At 33.8% G+C, this 18,009-nt stretch overlaps 3 protein-coding genes across 6 annotated transcripts; 1 reads left to right on the top strand and 2 right to left on the bottom strand.

Annotated features, from left to right (window-relative positions):
* The first annotated feature begins 3,305 nt into the window (after nucleotides 1-3,305).
* LOC108474243 (pentatricopeptide repeat-containing protein At3g04760, chloroplastic) lies at nucleotides 3,306-5,432 on the top strand. Its single transcript, XM_017776185.2, has one exon. It carries the CDS (start codon nucleotides 3,597-3,599, stop codon nucleotides 5,361-5,363), a length of 1,767 nt encoding a protein of 588 aa, XP_017631674.1. The 5' UTR covers nucleotides 3,306-3,596; the 3' UTR covers nucleotides 5,364-5,432.
* Nucleotides 5,433-5,714: 282 nt separating this feature from the next.
* On the bottom strand, nucleotides 5,715-8,515 carry LOC108474242 (pentatricopeptide repeat-containing protein At1g08610-like). 3 transcript variants are annotated; one of them, XM_053022024.1, is made up of 3 exons: nucleotides 8,179-8,515; nucleotides 7,705-7,798; nucleotides 5,715-7,599 (listed from the first exon to the last, which is right to left on the bottom strand). In XM_053022024.1, the coding sequence occupies exons 2-3, from the start codon at nucleotides 7,790-7,792 to the stop codon at nucleotides 6,008-6,010; spliced, it is 1,680 nt and encodes a 559-aa protein (XP_052877984.1). In that variant the 5' UTR covers nucleotides 7,793-7,798; nucleotides 8,179-8,515; the 3' UTR covers nucleotides 5,715-6,007. The 3 variants fall into 3 exon arrangements, with proteins under 3 accessions (XP_052877984.1, XP_052877983.1, XP_052877985.1); XM_053022023.1 differs by having other exon boundaries at nucleotides 7,705-7,828; nucleotides 8,179-8,511; XM_053022025.1 differs by lacking the exon at nucleotides 8,179-8,515 and having other exon boundaries at nucleotides 7,679-7,750.
* A 1,991-nt stretch (nucleotides 8,516-10,506) lies between these two features.
* LOC108470945 (uncharacterized) lies at nucleotides 10,507-13,409 on the bottom strand. Of its 2 annotated transcripts, XM_017772476.2 has the most exons (6): nucleotides 13,036-13,409; nucleotides 12,427-12,604; nucleotides 12,219-12,316; nucleotides 11,123-11,219; nucleotides 10,941-11,026; nucleotides 10,507-10,841 (listed from the first exon to the last, which is right to left on the bottom strand). In XM_017772476.2, exons 1-6 carry the CDS (start codon nucleotides 13,261-13,263, stop codon nucleotides 10,788-10,790), a joined length of 741 nt encoding a protein of 246 aa, XP_017627965.1. In that variant the 5' UTR covers nucleotides 13,264-13,409; the 3' UTR covers nucleotides 10,507-10,787. The 2 variants fall into 2 exon arrangements, with proteins under 2 accessions (XP_017627965.1, XP_052876974.1); XM_053021014.1 differs by lacking the exons at nucleotides 10,507-10,841; nucleotides 10,941-11,026 and adding an exon at nucleotides 12,081-12,128 and having other exon boundaries at nucleotides 11,184-11,954.
* Between the last annotated feature and the right edge of the window lie 4,600 nt (nucleotides 13,410-18,009).

Here is an 18,009-nt window from a genome sequence, read left to right on the forward strand (position 1 = left end):
TACCGATTTTTCCACATCTTGATATATTCTGAGTGAAAGACCGGCCAATATGTATTCAATCACCGTAAGTCGATTTTGTGTTCTTCATTGAGCACATCAGGTGACACAAAAATTGATTGTCGAAATTCGAATTATCGCAACACTCTATCTGTCTGGTGCATTTAGACAATAGCGTAATTGACCAATGGGACCTTAACATACCAGATATTTGGATTTATAGGGATTCATCTGGAATTACTATCCAAATTGACGGATCCTGGTATGGTGTCCATTGAAACTATATGAACGTCATAAAAATATTAGTTATATATATGATACTAAATGTGAAATACGAAATCAACTATGTTATGTATATATAATTCAAAATGAAATAGATACTTACATGTGCTTCAGAACGTTAGTCTAATAGAAGCCATATATCTTCAAGAGCGGTGAGTATTCCCCTGTAACTCATCGAATGGTTCCACGTATTTAAATAAAATTTTAGCATAAAATTATATTTTAAATCTATGTAATAATTGTAAAATCTAAAATAAATTTTACTTCGTTAAGAGTGGGAATGTATATGGGTTATTCACTCAATGATGTAAAAATGGAAAGCAAAACTGAGCCCATGATTGTAGCTGTGAGATGCAACCTCCAATTTTAATTTTATTTGGTTGCGTCGCCTGACATATCTCTCAGTACAATGCCGACAACACAGAAGACCCTCAACTGAGTTCGCCAGCTGCTTTAAAATTGACGAGTTTCAGTAGCCACCTCAGATGTACGAGGTTTTGTGACTTGCCCAACATCAGGTAACCTCCGAGGATCTCAACGATGTATGCCTAAGCGTATCGTATTCTTTCTACTTCAGTCGGATCATCCCCTGGCTTCGAGAATATGTCTCGTAACCAGTCCATCTCGATCTGACCTCCGTAAGTATTATCTGGAATTACACCCAAAAGATCATAGCATATAGCTCCTCAATCAGTAAATTAAGCGAACCAGATAAGTAAGGACCCATCCACCAATAACCTCAATTGTAACTGCACATCCTCTAAAGTGACGGTACACTCTTCGCATGGAAGATGAAATGTGTGCGTCTCAGGTCTCCACCTCTCTTCGAACGCGCTGATGTGTTTCGGGTCCAACTTGCACCCCTGGCCTATATCGGTCATGTGCCAAAAACTCGCTTCCCTCAAGTAATTTTCTATCAACAGTGATGGAGGATCAGACATATTACTAATATAACATTGTAACACCCAATCTACCAACTATTATAAAAAAATATTAATTAAATCACATAAATGAAAAAAATTAAATAATATTAAAAAATTAAAATTAACCCTTACCATTTTTATTTGGTCGATGGAGATATATTTATCATCGAGACAAATTAATTGTCCGGCCATTGCTAACACGATCAAATTTCTTAGAAATTATAAAAAAAATAATACTAATTTAGACAAAAATTAAAAACTTAGAGAGCTTTTAGAGCTTTTTTGAGAAAATTAGAGAGAAATTTGGAAGAAATGTAATTTGGAGGAAATTTTGTGTGAAAAAAATGGGTGAGGGTTTATAATTTTTTTCATAATCGTTGGCCCCAGCGGTAAAATTTTTAAGTTGACCACTGGGGCAAAAACACGAGCTAAAATGCGCCTACGTAAGCGCGCTTTTGCCATGTCAAAAGTGCTTCCACGTCAGCGTGCTTTTTCTGACATGGCAAAAGCGCTTTCACGAGAAGGCGCTTTTTTGAAATTTCCCCTTAAAACGCTTTCAGGTAGGCGTGTTTTGTGTTTTTTGGACCATTCTAGTAAATAATATTTTAAGTAGCCCATTTTCGTAAATAATGTTGGAAATGGGCCTTTTTTAGTAAAATACCCCATTTATCAATCACTTAATGTTAAAAGCAATTAAATTCATTTTCTAAATTAACATCAATTGTTATATTAATAAATTAAAAATCGAAACTTATTTGTTTTCCAAGGCAGTATTCCTCAATTTTAATGATCTCATTTCATGAATCACAAAGTTGTATTCCTAATTGGCCTACAACTAATGGTTGGGTATGTTTGAATTTTGATGGGTCGATAAGGATTGACGAGGGATTTGCTGCTGATGGAGGTTGTGTGAGGACTTATAATAGTGAGTGGATCATTGGGTTTGCTAGATATTTGGGTAATTGTACAGTGTTAGAGGCAAAGCTTTGGGGGATCTTGGATGGGTTAAACTTTATTTTGGATAGACGCTTCGAGAAGATCCTAATCAAAACAAATAGTCTTGAAGCTCTTAATGCGATTATGGAATATACTTCGGGGAACTCTAATTTTGCCATAGTCAGGAGAATTCATCAGACTTTGAAAAGAGTGAAGTAGTGAGAAATTCAACATATTCCCAGAGAGGATAACTTAATTTCTTATAGTTTAGCCAAAACAGTTCGTACTAGTGTCATGGGACTAGATCACGTTAGTCGTAACACTAGGAGATTAGGCTTAAGACTGTTTTAGGATTCTCCTTTGAGGGTCTAGTTTATTTACTTTGTATATTCCTTTCTTTCTTTCACCAAAAAAAAAATTAAAATTATGAAGTAATTTTTAAAAAAATTATTAATTTGTGTTAGTATTTGGTGTAACTTTAAAATTTGTGTTTTCTAGAAAATTTAATATTTTACTATACTCTTTATAGGGCACTTGTCAATTCACTAACTCGACTTGTAGAGTCTAAAACTCCATTGCCAATGTATCAAATATTATTCTTAATTATTTTGTGTATTTGATTTTTATAAACATAACAACTAGTTTTATAATGTAAATTCAACGCTTAAAAATTCTATATTAAAAATTTTGCACACACTTTATCAAACATCTAAATTAGTTTGTATAATATAAAACAAATATTTTAATTTCTAAATTATAAGAATTTTTAAAATTAGAACACCATTTTAAATTTAAAAAATAGATTAATTAAATTGATATAATTTAATTTGAATTTATAAGTAAAATAATTATTTTGTTCATGGTAAATAAATAAATAAATAAATAATTCTATAAGCAAATAGAAAATGTTGTTAAGTATTTTTTTAATACTTTAATATATTATAAGGACGCATTAAATTATTGTAAACCTATTTGTAAAGTGTTTTTAATTTTAATTTCGACATTTTATTTTCAAAAATCAAAGTATTACATATTAATTGTAAATTTGTAATAGTTAATAGGAGATTGAACCAACTTCCAGCCCACGATTTATGGGGAAAAGTTGAAAATGGAAATATCGGGTCCATTTATTGGGAGTAAATGCAAAATGGACAGTGGGCTTCCCGGGTCAAACAGTACCCGAATCCAACCCGATAGCCAAGACAGATTCCCTATCCTTAAGCTATATCACGAAATCCAATTGAAAATCTGTGTGACATAATGGACAAGCGTTGAACACCATCAAACCACTCGGCCACCCAATTCGAACCCCCCAAATTTTCAGCTTTATCACCTTTTTCATTTCACTTTTACAGGTACACTCACTTCCTTCCTTCGGCCTTTTTCTTTTTTATATAGCAAAATGATCTTCCTTGAACATTAAACACCAGACTATAAAAAAAAGCCTTTAATTTATCAATGACAGTACTGTTTTCAACTGAGTTGATTCCTCATGGCCTACCCTTTCATCCACAACAACTAAAACCAGTTTCAAATTCATCTTCACATCACACTTCTTTGGTGAGTTGCTTGAGCCATGAGGGTACTAAAGACAGTATTAGGAAGTCTAGGAACAATCAAAAGGTCAGGGTTTCAGCTGAAACAAGACCAAACCATCTCTCATCTTTTGATTTTAAAGAATCCCATTTGATGAAATTGCTCAATAGGTCCTGCAAGTCAGGCAAGTATCATGAAGCATTTTACTTTCTGGAATGCATGGTTGGGAAAGGTTACAAGCCTGATGTTGTTCTTTGTACAAAGATGATTAAAGGGTTTTTCAATGGAAGGAATGTTGAGAAAGCTATTAGGGTGATGGAGATCTTGGAAAAATATGGGGAACCTGATGTTTTTGCTTATAATGCATTGATCAGTGGGTTTTGTAAGATGAACCGTCTCGATTTTGCTAACAAAGTACTTGATAGAATGAGAAGTAGAGGGTTTTCACCTGATGTTGTTACATACAATATCATGATTGGTAGTTTATGTAGTAGAGGGAAACTTGATTCAGCTTATAAGGTTTTGAACCAGCTGTTGAAAGATAATTGTAAGCCTTCTGTTATCACTTATACAATTCTGATTGAGGCAACTATTCTTCAAGGCGGTATCAATGAAGCTATGAAACTTTTGGATGAAATGTTAGCCAATGGACTTAGACCTGATATGTTCACTTACAATGCAATTATAAGAGGAATGTGCAAAGATGGTATGGTAGGCAGAGCTTTTGAGTTTGTTAGGGGCTTAAATGCTAGGGGTTGTCAGCCAGATGTTATTTCTTACAACATTTTGTTAAGAGCACTTTTGAACCAGGGGAAGTGGGTTGAAGGTGAGAAACTAGTGACAGAAATGGTTTCTAGAGGTTGTGAACCAAATGTTGTTACTTACAGCATTTTGATCAGTTGTCTTTGTCGCGAAGGGAAGGTCGAGGAAGCAGTAAATGTATTGAAGATGATGAAAGAAAGGGGTTTGACCCCTGATGCTTACAGTTATGATCCATTGATTTCTGCATTCTGCAAAGAAAGGAGATTAGATTTGGCAATTGAGTTTCTAGATTATATGATCTCTGATGGTTGCTTACCAGATATTGTAAACTACAACACAATCTTATCTACCCTTTGTAAGAATGGAAAAGCTGATCAGGCTTTGGAAATCTTTGAGAAGCTAAGTGAAGTAGGATGTCCTCCAAATGTGAGTTCTTACAACACAATGTTCACTGCACTGTGGAGCACAGGGGATAAATTCAAGGCCTTGGAAATGATATTGGAGATGCTAAATAAAAGAATAGGTCCTGATGAGATTACTTACAATTCACTCATCTCATGTTTGTGCAGAGATGGGATCGTAGATGAAGCTATTGAATTGCTGATAGACATGGGAAGAAGTAAGATTCAACCAACGGTTATCAGTTACAATATCGTGCTTCTCGGTTTATGCAAAGTACATCGAATCGACGATGCCATTGAAGTGTTGGCGGCAATGGTAGAGAAGGGATGTCAGCCAAACGAAACAACTTACGTATTGTTGACCGAAGGGATTGGTTTTGCCGGATGGCGTTCTCAAGCTATGGAGTTGGCCAATGCTCTCTTCAGAATGAAAGCTATTTCTGAAGATTCATTCAAACGTTTGACCAAAACTTTTCCTTTGCTTGATGTTTACAAGGAGTTTGCTCTTTCTGATTCTGATAAGTAAACCCCTTTAACCTTGTCATACTTATTTCATGGAAGCTTTTTTATTATATCATTATTTTCCTGTTAGAAATGTGTTTTACTGAACCTTTGCAAGAACACCAAGCAAGGCCAGTGGCTCAGTTAGGTAACCAGGAGAAAAGATCACTTTTAGCAAAGACTATTTTAACTAAATATGAACAGCCTAGGTTATTAGAGAGAGGCTTCTCTGTGCTCTTTAAGTGAGACTCCGGCATGAAAATAAGAGAAGAGATTGCAAAATACTGGGACCGAACCAATAGGCAAAGCCCCGAGTACAATAAGCTACAAACCTATCTGCAGCACAATGGTATAGAACAATATCAAGTAGAAAATCTATCAAAGTATTATAGTAGTTAATAATCAGCAAACTAACTAAACTGTTTATTTATGTTCAACTTCAAGTAGAAAACTAAGTAAAAAAAGATGAAGCAAAAGCTCAAAAGCCAGTAAAGAGAAATTATTGTAATTGTACTAATTCATTGGTGTAAATAGCCTACCACATTAACCACAAGCTAAAAAGAGATTACTGAGCTTTAAGCTATTAAATGAAAGTAAGTTCAAACAGAAGTGCATTGGAAAAGCTCTCACCTCAAAATATTGGCTATCAAGTTCACAAAATCTTTAACCCTACACTGCCCTTTCTCTGAAAACCCTCCATGCCATCAACTTTTGATACAACTTGGTAGCTTCTTGTTTCATTCCGGCATCAGCTATACCTTTGATTATTGTCAAATAAGTTGTCTCTTCTGGTTTATTCTGACTTAAGACCATCATTTCTAGAACTTGTATTGCCAAATCTATCTTCTCATTTTTACATAGCCTATGGATCACCATTTTATAACCACTATTTCCAACTGCGTGTTTCCTCTCCGCCATCACCTTTAGTATCTCTACTGCTCCTTCAACTTGATCTGCACGGCAAAATCCTCGTACTAAACATCGATGAGTTATGTCATCAGGATTGATCCCATCTCCTAACATCTGATCATATAATCCCATTGCTTTCTCAATATCACCATTTCTAGCCAAGCCATCTATCAGAGTGTTATAAGTTACCAAACCAGGGGAGCAGCTGCTCCTACTTAAAAATTGAAATAACTGAAGAGCCTCCTCTACCATTCCTTCTTTCGAAAGAGCTCCAAGAAGAATATTATGGGTAACGATGTTCGGAGAGCAATTTTGAGACAACATTTGATTAAACAAGTTGATGGCTCGATCCAAAAGTCCATATTTACACAAACCATTGATCAATATATTGTAAGTAAAGACAGTTGGAGGATGAGAAGTTTCCTTCATGATAGCAAGTATCTCATCGACTTCGTCCCAACTCCCATGATTACAAAGAGAATGGATAAGGGTATTATATGTTATAACATTAGGCTCCATGCCTTGAGATAAAATATTATATATGACCAAAGCAGCATCCTCGTATTTCCCCTGCTTACAATTAAAACTAACCAGCGAATTGTAGGTAACAATGTCCGGATAACAGCCTTCAATTGCCATATCATGTAATACTTCCATTGCTTGCAAAGTTCCACAGTGCTTGCAGACTAGCTCAACGAGAATGGTATATGTAATTAGGTATGGCGGGCATCCCTTTCTCAGTTGATTCTTCCAGAACCCAACAGCCTGATCAAAATTCCCTTTGTCGAACATGCAGCGGATTATCGTATTGTATGTTGTCACATCCGGAGGGCAACCACTCAAGCTCATGTCTTCCAGAAGGTCAATAGCAGATCTTATCCATCCTCTCTTACAAAGATCGCGAACCATCATGTTATACGTAATATTGTCAGGAACCCCACCAGACATTATCATAACTTGAAGAATTTTGGCAGCTTTATCAAGTTCATCCAGTTTTAGAAATCCCCTTATTAAGTTTATGCAAGAAGGGAAATGAGGAATTTGATTCTTACATGCCATAACTTCTATCAACCGTAACGCACTTTTCAGTTTTCCATTTCTGCAGAGCTTTTGAAGAACATTGTTGTTGGTTTCCTCATCGTTTCTAACAAAAGGTCCATCTAAAGCTGTCATCAAAGAATCCCGAATCTTTTTTGGAACCATTTTCTCTTCGAATTTTCCATTAATTAACATCTTACCATCTTCTGAACTCCTCCTCCATTCATCTTGATCAAATTCATCTCGGTCAATACAAACACTTCTGTGTAGTCCTCTGCACCATAAAGACACCGCCTCTCTTTCCGAACGGTTATCTACCTTCCACAGCAAGTAAGAGCGGCTTTTACGACAACATTTGATTAAACAAGGTATACGAGATGTAGTTACATGTACCATTGGAAATGTCAGAGAGCTACAACCTGGACCAGCTTGTTTGAAACCCCATTGCAAACCATGAAAATGGCAAATCTCACCTAGACAGTTCTGAGGGGAAATGACATACCCCATCTCCTCCTATCCAATCAAAATATATATTTGAATCACCTGTTAACAGTCAATATGTTTGAAAAAACATAAAAATTGTGCTTACTCTTCAATCAAACTCAACTAAGATAAATTCCCAACAGAAAATAACAAATAAAGATCTCCTTATTTCAGGATTTCAGGACAAAATTTATTACTTGGCAAATAATTCCCTTGCTTTCTTCGCTCATTAATATGGTAACAAATGATTGAAAGTATAAAAAAGAAACGAAAAAAAATTTATCCAAAAACCTCAAACTCAACTACTCATTTCGTATAATTCAAGCCATTGACCATGTCACCTTCATAGCATTCAAAAGATTTTCAATAACCCCACCAAATATAAAAAGCCCCAGAATTAAAAAGCTTACCCGGATACTACGTCAAGGCTCAAATTTGAAGACCAAAAAGAAAACGTAATCGTTGGCGACTTTGTTTCTGGACATTGAAAACGCAGCAAAGCTTTCCATTTTTTCTTCTTTTAGTAAGTACGTTCAGGAAGGTTTAAGGATTGCCGTTAATTACTAGGGTTCAATTTGTGGTTAAATTACATCTAAGTACTTCTTTTGTAAGCCCGTTTATGATTCAGTATCTGAAAGGAAGGGGAGAAAAAAAATTGAATAAAACCATTGCACCCCGAGTGAACCCAACTGATTTAACTCAAACGGGTTGATTTTGATGGTTTTTTTCAAATTGAAAATATCGACATATTTTTTTAATTAATAAAATATCTAAGATTAATAGTCATATATTCTTTTTTTTTTTTTGACAGCAATAGTCATATATTCACTGCTCAATATTAGGACTGTTTAAGATTTAGGTTGCTCGATTAAACATTTAAGAAGGTAATAAGTAAAATTAATTTAAATAAAAATTAAATTCATTTAAAATGTTCAAATACTCAAAACCATAATCTAATCTAATATAATATAATTTTTTTCCAAATTTATAATATGTTAATTTTTCTTTTCTTTTAGGTAAATTATATAATTATCCCTAATTTTTTATTAAAATTATATTTTAATCATTTAATTTTCAAAAGTTACATAATTGTCACTATATTATCGAATTGTTATATCTTAGGTCCTCCTTAGTTAACGAGGATGACATGATATGTTAATTTAAAGGGTTAATAAGAAATTTAACCCTTAAATTATAACTAAAATATCAATTTGATACTTTTAAAAAATTAATAATAATTCTAAAAGTTAAAAGAATCTTAAAAATAAATAAGAAAATATTAATTTCAAAAAAAATTCAAACAATCAAGCATATTAACAACTGGCTAAACAAAATTAAAAACACTAAATTCTCAAAAATAAGAACAATGCTCATTAAAAATAGACATAAAATCTCATTTTGATATCCAAATAATTTTTGGATCATTTTAATACTTAAAGTTTATGTCGGTTAACCAATTTAGTCCTTCTAATTTAATCCTATTAATTTTTAGACTGAATACTATGCCACATATCTTTTTCTCACATCATATATATGAAATTAAATTAAAATTTTAATTAAGAAATAATTATTTTTTAATTTCCTTCACCCCCAATCCCTTTCTCCCTCCCTCATTCTCTTTCTTCTTCCTTTAAAGAAACCCTGTAATTTTCTTCTTCCCTAAACTCCAAAAATTTCTTCTTACTTGGAAGACAAAACAAACGCAACCCCTGTAATTTACCTTTCCCTTCTTTTATTTTTGCTTTTCAAATTAAAGCTCTGAGTTTCATTTCTCTCACAATCCCTCCCAAACTCTTTCCAACTGCAGTATACAGTGAAAATAGGCAATTCAACCTTTTGCAAAGATAAAATTTAATATGAAAATTAGGACTAAAAATCTTAATGAACAGTTCCTGCATTAAAACTTATAGCAGAGAAAAAACACAGTGAAAGAAAGGACAAATTTCAAGCTTTTAATGGGAAATTTTTTTAAATGGCTAGTAAATGACCATCAAGTTCTAATCCAGGGATGCTAATCAAGCAGCCGACAACTTGGCCAAATCTGGAATAGGAAGATCGTCTTACTCACTTCTGCCAAATTCAACTTAATGCTTTAGGTTCTGTTTTCGTTCTTCGTTTTTACTTAAGCTTTCCATTTAATATTATATATATATATTAAAAATTTTGAATATTCTCAAAATACTTTTAAATTTTTAGAATTATTATTAATTTTTAAAGTATCAAATTAATATTTTAATTATAGTTCAAGGATTAAAATTGTTATTAACCCTTTACTTAATGGATAATGGATCAAAATGTGATAATTGTTAATATTAGAGATAATTATGTAACTTTTAAAAGTTGAGTAGCTGAAACATAATTTTATTTATAGTTTAGGAACAATTGGTGCAATTTACCCTTTCTTTTATATATTATTAATTTATATCATAAAAATTAAATATATTATAATACAATATTACATTAAAATATAAGTCTATCAAAAGAAAAAAAACACATACATTTATTATATTTAATTAATATATCAACATAAAATAATTGTAAGCTACTAATATTATTAATGCTTTGTGAAAATTAAACCAAATCAAATTTTCATATAAAAATCACATAACAAAATCCATTTATAGCATTTCATGTCTAATTTTATATTTATCCATATTTTTAAAAACACTCCGTACGTAATTGATGATTTACTATATTACTTCATTTTCTTCCTTTCGGGATATGCTATTTCTCTGCTCTTCTATTTCTCGGCGATTGAAATTAATCATTTGTTTAAGAAATTTGCTGCCAAAAAAAAGGACAAGTTATTTTGTCGTTTGTATTTGATTGCTGGATTGAGTTAAAATAAAGTTTGCTCATCATCCTACAATTCTCCTCCCCCCCCCCCCCCCCAAAAAAAAAAAACAAATTTTAAGAATTGCTTAGTAGAGCAAACACACTTGATTTACTACTAATGGTTCAGTCGGTCAAACAGGCTCCACCAAGACAAGGAAGGCGAAAAGCTTAACCAGAGCTGTGCTCACTTGTGCAATATCCCTTTCTTCTGTAGCTTTGGCTTTTTCTGATAATGGTTCTGCCAATGAATTTAAGGACCACATAGATATCCAAAGTCAGAAATACAATTGACACACAAAAAATAAGACTCTGAAAAAAACAAGTGGGAAGTATGTACTTTCTGTCTCACAAGGGCATCCTGATCTATCCTCTCCTTCCAGTTACTCTTTCGAAGCTTGATTGGTCTATTTCCCACATATTTACCTGCAACACATCATTTGTAAACCAAACATATATCAACACCAAGAATGCCCAAAAATAAATTGTCCAAATTTGGCTAATGATTGTGAAAGTACCCACCATTCATCTCTTTAAGTGCAGCTGCAAGGTCAGAAGGGTTAGCAAAGCTAACGAACCCGTAGCCCTTTGTTTTGCCGGTCCGTTTATCTCTAACAACCTGTTGGAAAGATAACATATGCGCACACAAATATCTTAGTTATCAAATTGTTTTCTAGGAACTCATGGATCCCTCACTGCCTTTTTTTAAAGAACAAAGATGGAATCCCAGCAGGTCAACCATAAGCATGACAGAAGGCATGCCATGCTCTCAGACAGAAATACAAGAAACAATATACCGCAAAAGTAATGCCGGTAATGGTACAGTATTAAACAAAATAAACCTGAAGATCATCATAGCTTAATCTTCATGTGCCAAAAAAAACTCATATCACACTAACAACTCAAAATGAGCATACTTACAAATCTGAATCTTATCACTCTTCTTAGCACGATTAAAACCCCACACGGTATAGGTGACACTGAGAATTCTTAATCCAATGCAATTGAGCAAATATAAGCTTATAGGGGAAATGCACCACTATATTCAAGTCAGAAGACCAGAAAACGCACAAAAGGTTTTACACATTGTTGTTGGTTGGGACGTGATATGGTAGTTCACGGACCAAAAAAAGGCTCTCTCAAGTTCAATGACATACAATAAAAACTAATAGATAAGGGGAAAACCATACACTTCCCATTTCCCCTCTTTAAGGCTAGACAAGAGGTAGGCATCCAACTTAAACAGTTTAATAGGTTGACTAACCTTATTCAGACTAGTTCAAAATCAATTCAGCCTGCTATGACTCAAACTACTCCATAAGTCAGGTCAAATATACCATACTCAAGCCCTAACCTGTAAGCCATTTTCCAGCAGTCAAGATCCAACATCAATCTCTACAATTTTGACAGGATCAAAGAATACCAATGAAAGTGGATTATCCATTAAATTTCAAACGTGCAGATTTAAGGCACAACCTACCTTAAAACACATAAATATATAACTTCTCTGTGCACTTCATACAAAAATCTGAACAGGAACTGCAAAGAGTTGATAGACATGGCAAAAAATGCTAATAAAAAGGAAATCTGAAAAAAAACCAAGTAATTGAAAACTTACTCTAGCCATGTTAAATGAAGGAAATCGAGCAAAAGCTTTTGAAAGAACATCATCATTAACTTCATTACCAAGATCACCACAAAATAAGCGAAAGTCATCTGCAGATTATCAACAGGAATAATATATAAGAACTATAAAGCAGAAAAGCACTTGGAAACACACAGAGATATAGTAAGATAAGTAAACTTGAAAGTTGGATAGTTCATACTTTCTGGCCACTCAGCAAGCGTTGGATCCTCCCATGACTGACCAGCAGCTTTCCGTGGGATTGCTTTCTTCTTAGTTTCTGCTTTGTGCTCAATCTCACTGCTTGCAAGAGCAGCCTTTACGCTCTCTAGTGCTTCTGGGGTAACTATTTGAGCATCCCTTTGAAATAACTGTTGGGCCTGTCCAAATATACTGCAACTTATTACACAGGTGAAGGGCGTACTTGAACTCACAGCTATAAAATAAGATCAACCAACAAATAAAAGGCTTGGTTGCACTTCTACATATACTATATAGTGTTTTTTTCTCCGAACTTAACATAAAAAGCACAACAAAATAAGAAAATTTCTAAAAGCGACACTAATTCAAATGTAATGATTACAAATTAGAGCTAAAAAATTCATTTTTTTGGTTAAAATTTCAACTCTCTTTCCCACCGTTCTTGTTCGAATTTTGATTTCAGTTCTGAATAACATAACCCAGATAATTTTCAAGTTACTAAAAGAGTTGGTAAAACAACTTAAACCCGATATATCTCATAAATTCCATGAATTCAAATTTTCAAAATAAAAAAATCGAAATAATGTTTATAGTTTATTGTTCTGCTGACCTGTTGGTATTGAGGGAGAGAATAGACGCCGGGTACAGGAGCAACAGAGGCAGGGTAGACAGGAGCCGGGGCGACGGAAACGGAGGGGGGCGCGGAGGCATAATGTTGGGGCTGTTGCTGGAGATGAAAGGGCAAAGGAAAATACGATTGATTTGCCGTCGTTTGGTAGGTGAATTGAGAAGAGGATGAGGAAGCAGGAGGTGTAGCGGAAGAGGGAGGAACCGACATGGGTGAAATTGAGGATTTAGGGTTTTAAAAGGAGATTGTTTGGAGAGAAAGAAAAATTGGGGGAGAATATAGAGGGAAATTTTTCGGGAGGATGGGATCCAACGTGCCTTGCGAGCTGCGATGAAGATTTAACAAAGTCTTTTTAATTTTTATTTTTTTGGCCGTTCAGCGGTGCAGCCCAGGGGTCCTCAAACGCTGTCGCATTTGCTGTGAAGAAAGGCCAGGCCCAAGAGAACATAATTCGGCTTTGGACTTTATTGGAATCAAATCTACAAGAGCTACGCTCAGCTCAGCTTGGTCTAGGCCCGCCCATTACCTTTTTTCTTTTATCATTACGCCTTTTATTATTAAACTAAAACAGTAAAAAATTTGACTCCCTTTAGTTATTCTAAAATTTTATAAATTTGTTTATTGCATTCCTTAACATTCAAATTTAAGAAAAGATATTTGGTATATTGTCAGCAGAATTTTTAAGCTTCACAAACAGGATTAGGAAATGACAAGTGTCTATCGAGGAATAATAAAATATTAAAAAAAAGACGCATATGATAATTTTTTAGTGTTGTTTGTGAAATAAAAAAATATATTATCAGTATATTAAATGCTAACCCTAAATTTAAATCTACTTATAAAGCTTAGAAAAAGCATACATTTTGTTTTAAATCTACTCATAAAGTTGGGGGAAAACACCCCACTAAAAATAGTTTTATTTGGTAAATTTATTGATAAATGGATATTCATACAACTCCCATGACACCTGAGGAATTTATAGGTGCCTTAATTCTATTATTTATGTTTTTGTAACTTATGTTAATTGAAACCCTATAACTGAAGATATGTATGAGCTTATGGTATCTGTTAACTCGATCAATCATTTGAAATAGCCAAGAGGAGGGGTGAATTGGCCCTTAAAAAAATTTAGAAAGCAAGGATAATAAAATGAAACAATGAACCCAAATAATTTCGAGTGATTCAGCACCAATTGCCTACCCCACAACCTTTGCTTTCCACCACTAAGAATTTTCCCAAATTTCCTAATTTGATTAACCTTTGAGGACAAAGTTTAACCATACAACTCCTTTAAGATTTTTATCCAAATCTTAAGACTTAAACCCTCTCAAAAGAGTAAGCAAATAAGCAAACAATGAAACAATCCTTACAAGATTAGATTGTTTGCAACTTAGGCACACACCTAACGAGAAACACTCAAGCTTAGGTAATACAATAAATGCTCACAAGTGTTTACAAGAAAAAGATGAAGAATTTAAGCACAAAAGATTGCTATAGAAGGTTTTTTTATCTTTCTTGATAGCTTTTGATCTTTTGTAATCTCTCTTATTGTTGTAGAAACTTTGGAAGTTGGTATTTATAGCCCCTAATTGTTTTCCAACCGTTGTAGTTGTTGAGGAATTGAATAGAGCACCAGAGCATTAATAGCTCCTGCAACAAAAGGTATCAATACCTTTGGAGGGGTATCGATCCTTTGGGCATTTAATGCCTCAATTCAATGATTGTTAAAGCCTATTGTAACACCTTTAACCCGTGTTCGTTACCGAAACAGGGTTACGGAGCATTACCAGAATAAATAGATCAAATACAGGCATTTCATATCATTTCTCATTTATATAAGAAATCAATAATAAACAATCATATTGTCCCTTATATGAGCCATCGAGACCCAAAATATGCAATAGAAATAAGTCAGGACTAATCCGGGTACTCAGAGAATTTTTCACAAAATTTTAATATTTTTCCTAAGTGCAGGGTACACAAGACCGTGTGGTCAGGCCATATGACTCACACGATTGAGAGACACGTCCATGTCTTAGGCCATGTAAACATTCGAAATAGGGACACACAGCCGTGTCTCAGCCTGTGTCTAAATTAGGATGGTTACTGACTTGGGTTACACGGCCAAGCCACACGCCCGTGTTGTAATACCCCCTACTTGTATTCATTGCCGGAATAGGGTACGAGGTATTACCGGAGTTTACGATTTTTTTTTAATTCAATATAGCCCCTTTTATAAATATCTAACCTTCCCTGCAATATTAAATCGAGACCAATCCACTTCAACCAAACCAATTCAACATAATTTCAAGATAAATTCATGCATATTTATAAAATAACGTCATCACATACCCAAACCAGGTTTGTTAACCATACTAATGGCTAACTTTATATTCATTTCACGTTAACATTTACTTTATTAGCTTATACATGCCATTGATTTCCAAAATAAAGTTTCTTTATATACCAAAATCCTGAGGTTGATAGTGTGATGTGTCTCCGACCAAATCCGACCTCTGAGCTCTTAACACTACAAAACAGGGAAAAAGGAAACGGGGTAAGCACTTTGTGCTTAGTAAGCTCATGTAACAAGAATTATACTTACCTAATATTTTCAATACAATACAATAAACATTCATATATCCATTCAATGCATTATTACCCTAATATGCACAAACTCAACATTCAAGTTAGTACAATAATTTCCATGTACCAATAATATATACCATGATTGATGAACTCATCAATACCATGAATTCCATTCCCTTATATTTTTCCATATTTATCCCGTTGAATTTATCGGAATTTCGATGGATTTTCAGAGGTACACTTTTAGTGTACAATTCTGGGTCCGTCAATTCATATTCATGTGTGCACGTTTCCATTTCAGAGAGCACACTCTCACGAACCTCAACCTTGCAGCGGGATTACTAGTCCAAGCTAAATCCCCTGCAATATAAACTCATAGAGTATTGTCGAGATTACCAGTCCAGGCTAAATCCCCTGCAACGACAATTACTCTAATGAGCTTGGATCTGAATTACCAGTCCAGGCTAAATTCAGACCCTAATCCGGATTACCCGTCCGGGCTAAATTCATTTTCCACATATTCTTCAGGAGGGCTATATCAGGATAGGATCACCCATCCGAGCTAGATCCTTTTTACCGTCAATTCCTTCTCAGAGATCCATCAAATTTTCCTTTCATTCAACCGGGATTTCTTCCCATTTTATCAAATATATCAATGTTTCATTAATTTTCATACAATGAACATTCAAATCATATTCACATCAATAACATACAATCTCAAGCATTTCAGAATATAATTCAAGTTACATGAACTTACCTTGATACTTGTTTGTAAACAAAAAAAATCTACTAATCCCGAGCTTTTTCCTTTCCTCGATCTAGCTTCGTATTTGAATCTTCTGGATCTAAATAAATAAATTTAATTATCAATTTAATACATTTCATGTTCATATGCAACATTCTCTATAATTCAACTATTATTATTTATAGTTTATTCAAAGCTGTCTATTTGAGTCATAGTCACTAAATCATTTATAACTTGAACTACGGAACTCCAAATTAAGTTCCGTAAATTTTCGCTGAAACTATACTCAAATATCTTCTTACCATAAAATTTTCAGAATTTTTGGTTTATCCAATAAGTACAGTTTATTCTTTAAAGTCACCCCTGTTCTGCTGTCTAACAGTTCTGACCCTTCTTCACTAAAAATTAATTATCTCTTCATACAGGATTCAAATGATGTTATCGTTTTTTCTCTTAAAAATAGACTCATTCAGGATTCTATACAAATAAATTTAAGCCCCTAATTATTTTTATTCAATTTTTTATGATTTTTCAAAGTCAGAACAGGGGAACTCGAATTCATTCTGACCTTGTCTCACAAAATTCATTATATCTCATGATTTACAGATCCATTACTTACACCGTTTCTTCTATGAGAAATTAGACTCAATAAGCTTTAATTCCATCTTTTTTTCATCTTCTAATTAGATTTCTAAAATTTATGGTGATTTTTCAAAGTTAGTCTACTGCTGCTGTCCAATATTGTTTTAGTGCAAGCTGTTTATTACCATTTTCCCCTAAGCTTTTAATAAATGATAATTTCGTCCGTACTTAATTAGCCTCTCAATTGAGCTGATTTTTCTCAATTAACATTTTTTTCTATCACCTTAAACTATTTTACAACCTTTAGGAATTAGAATTTCAGCAATAGACTTTAATTCCAAGCATTTTCACAATTAGGTCCTAAAAATCAATTTCTATTGAAACTACCTAATAAAATCATCTCATAAACAAATTAAAGCTTTAATTTCATTCTATTTCATCATAAACTTACAGCACTCAACCATGGTGACTTTCAATTTCATCCATGAAATCAAAAACTAATGAATTTAATAGTAGGACCTAGTTGTAAAGGTCTTAGAAACACAAAAATTACAAGAAAAAGGCAAGGATTAACTCACTTGGTGCAAAAATTATGGAATACCAGCTTAGAGAACCCTCCTATGGCGTTTTTAGCTGCTGGAATTGAAGAGAAATGAAGAGAAATCTAGATAATTCCTATTTAGTCCTAGTTTTATTTAGTTAATTTTGCAATATTCCAATTTTGCCCTTAATTTATCAATTTTCCTACTGATTTCATGCCCTTGCCGTCCAGCTAGAGCTGATCATGGGCCGGGCGGTCCAGCCCAGCCCAAAGGCTCGACCGAAAAATAAGAGGGTTTGGGTAAAAATATAGGCCCGAAAAATGGGCTTGGGCAAAAAAACGAGACCCGTTTAGAAAACGGGCCGGGCCTCGGGTAAGAGTTTTTGACCTGACTCGGCTCGGCTGCCTGGTCCGGCCGGATTATATATTAATATATATTTTTTATTTTTAAAATTATTTTAAATTTTAATATAACTATTTTTATTATATTGTTAATTTG

This window comes from Gossypium arboreum, chromosome 11 (genome assembly GCF_025698485.1).
Source record: "Gossypium arboreum isolate Shixiya-1 chromosome 11, ASM2569848v2, whole genome shotgun sequence".
Classification (NCBI taxonomy): Eukaryota; Viridiplantae; Streptophyta; class Magnoliopsida; order Malvales; family Malvaceae; genus Gossypium; species Gossypium arboreum.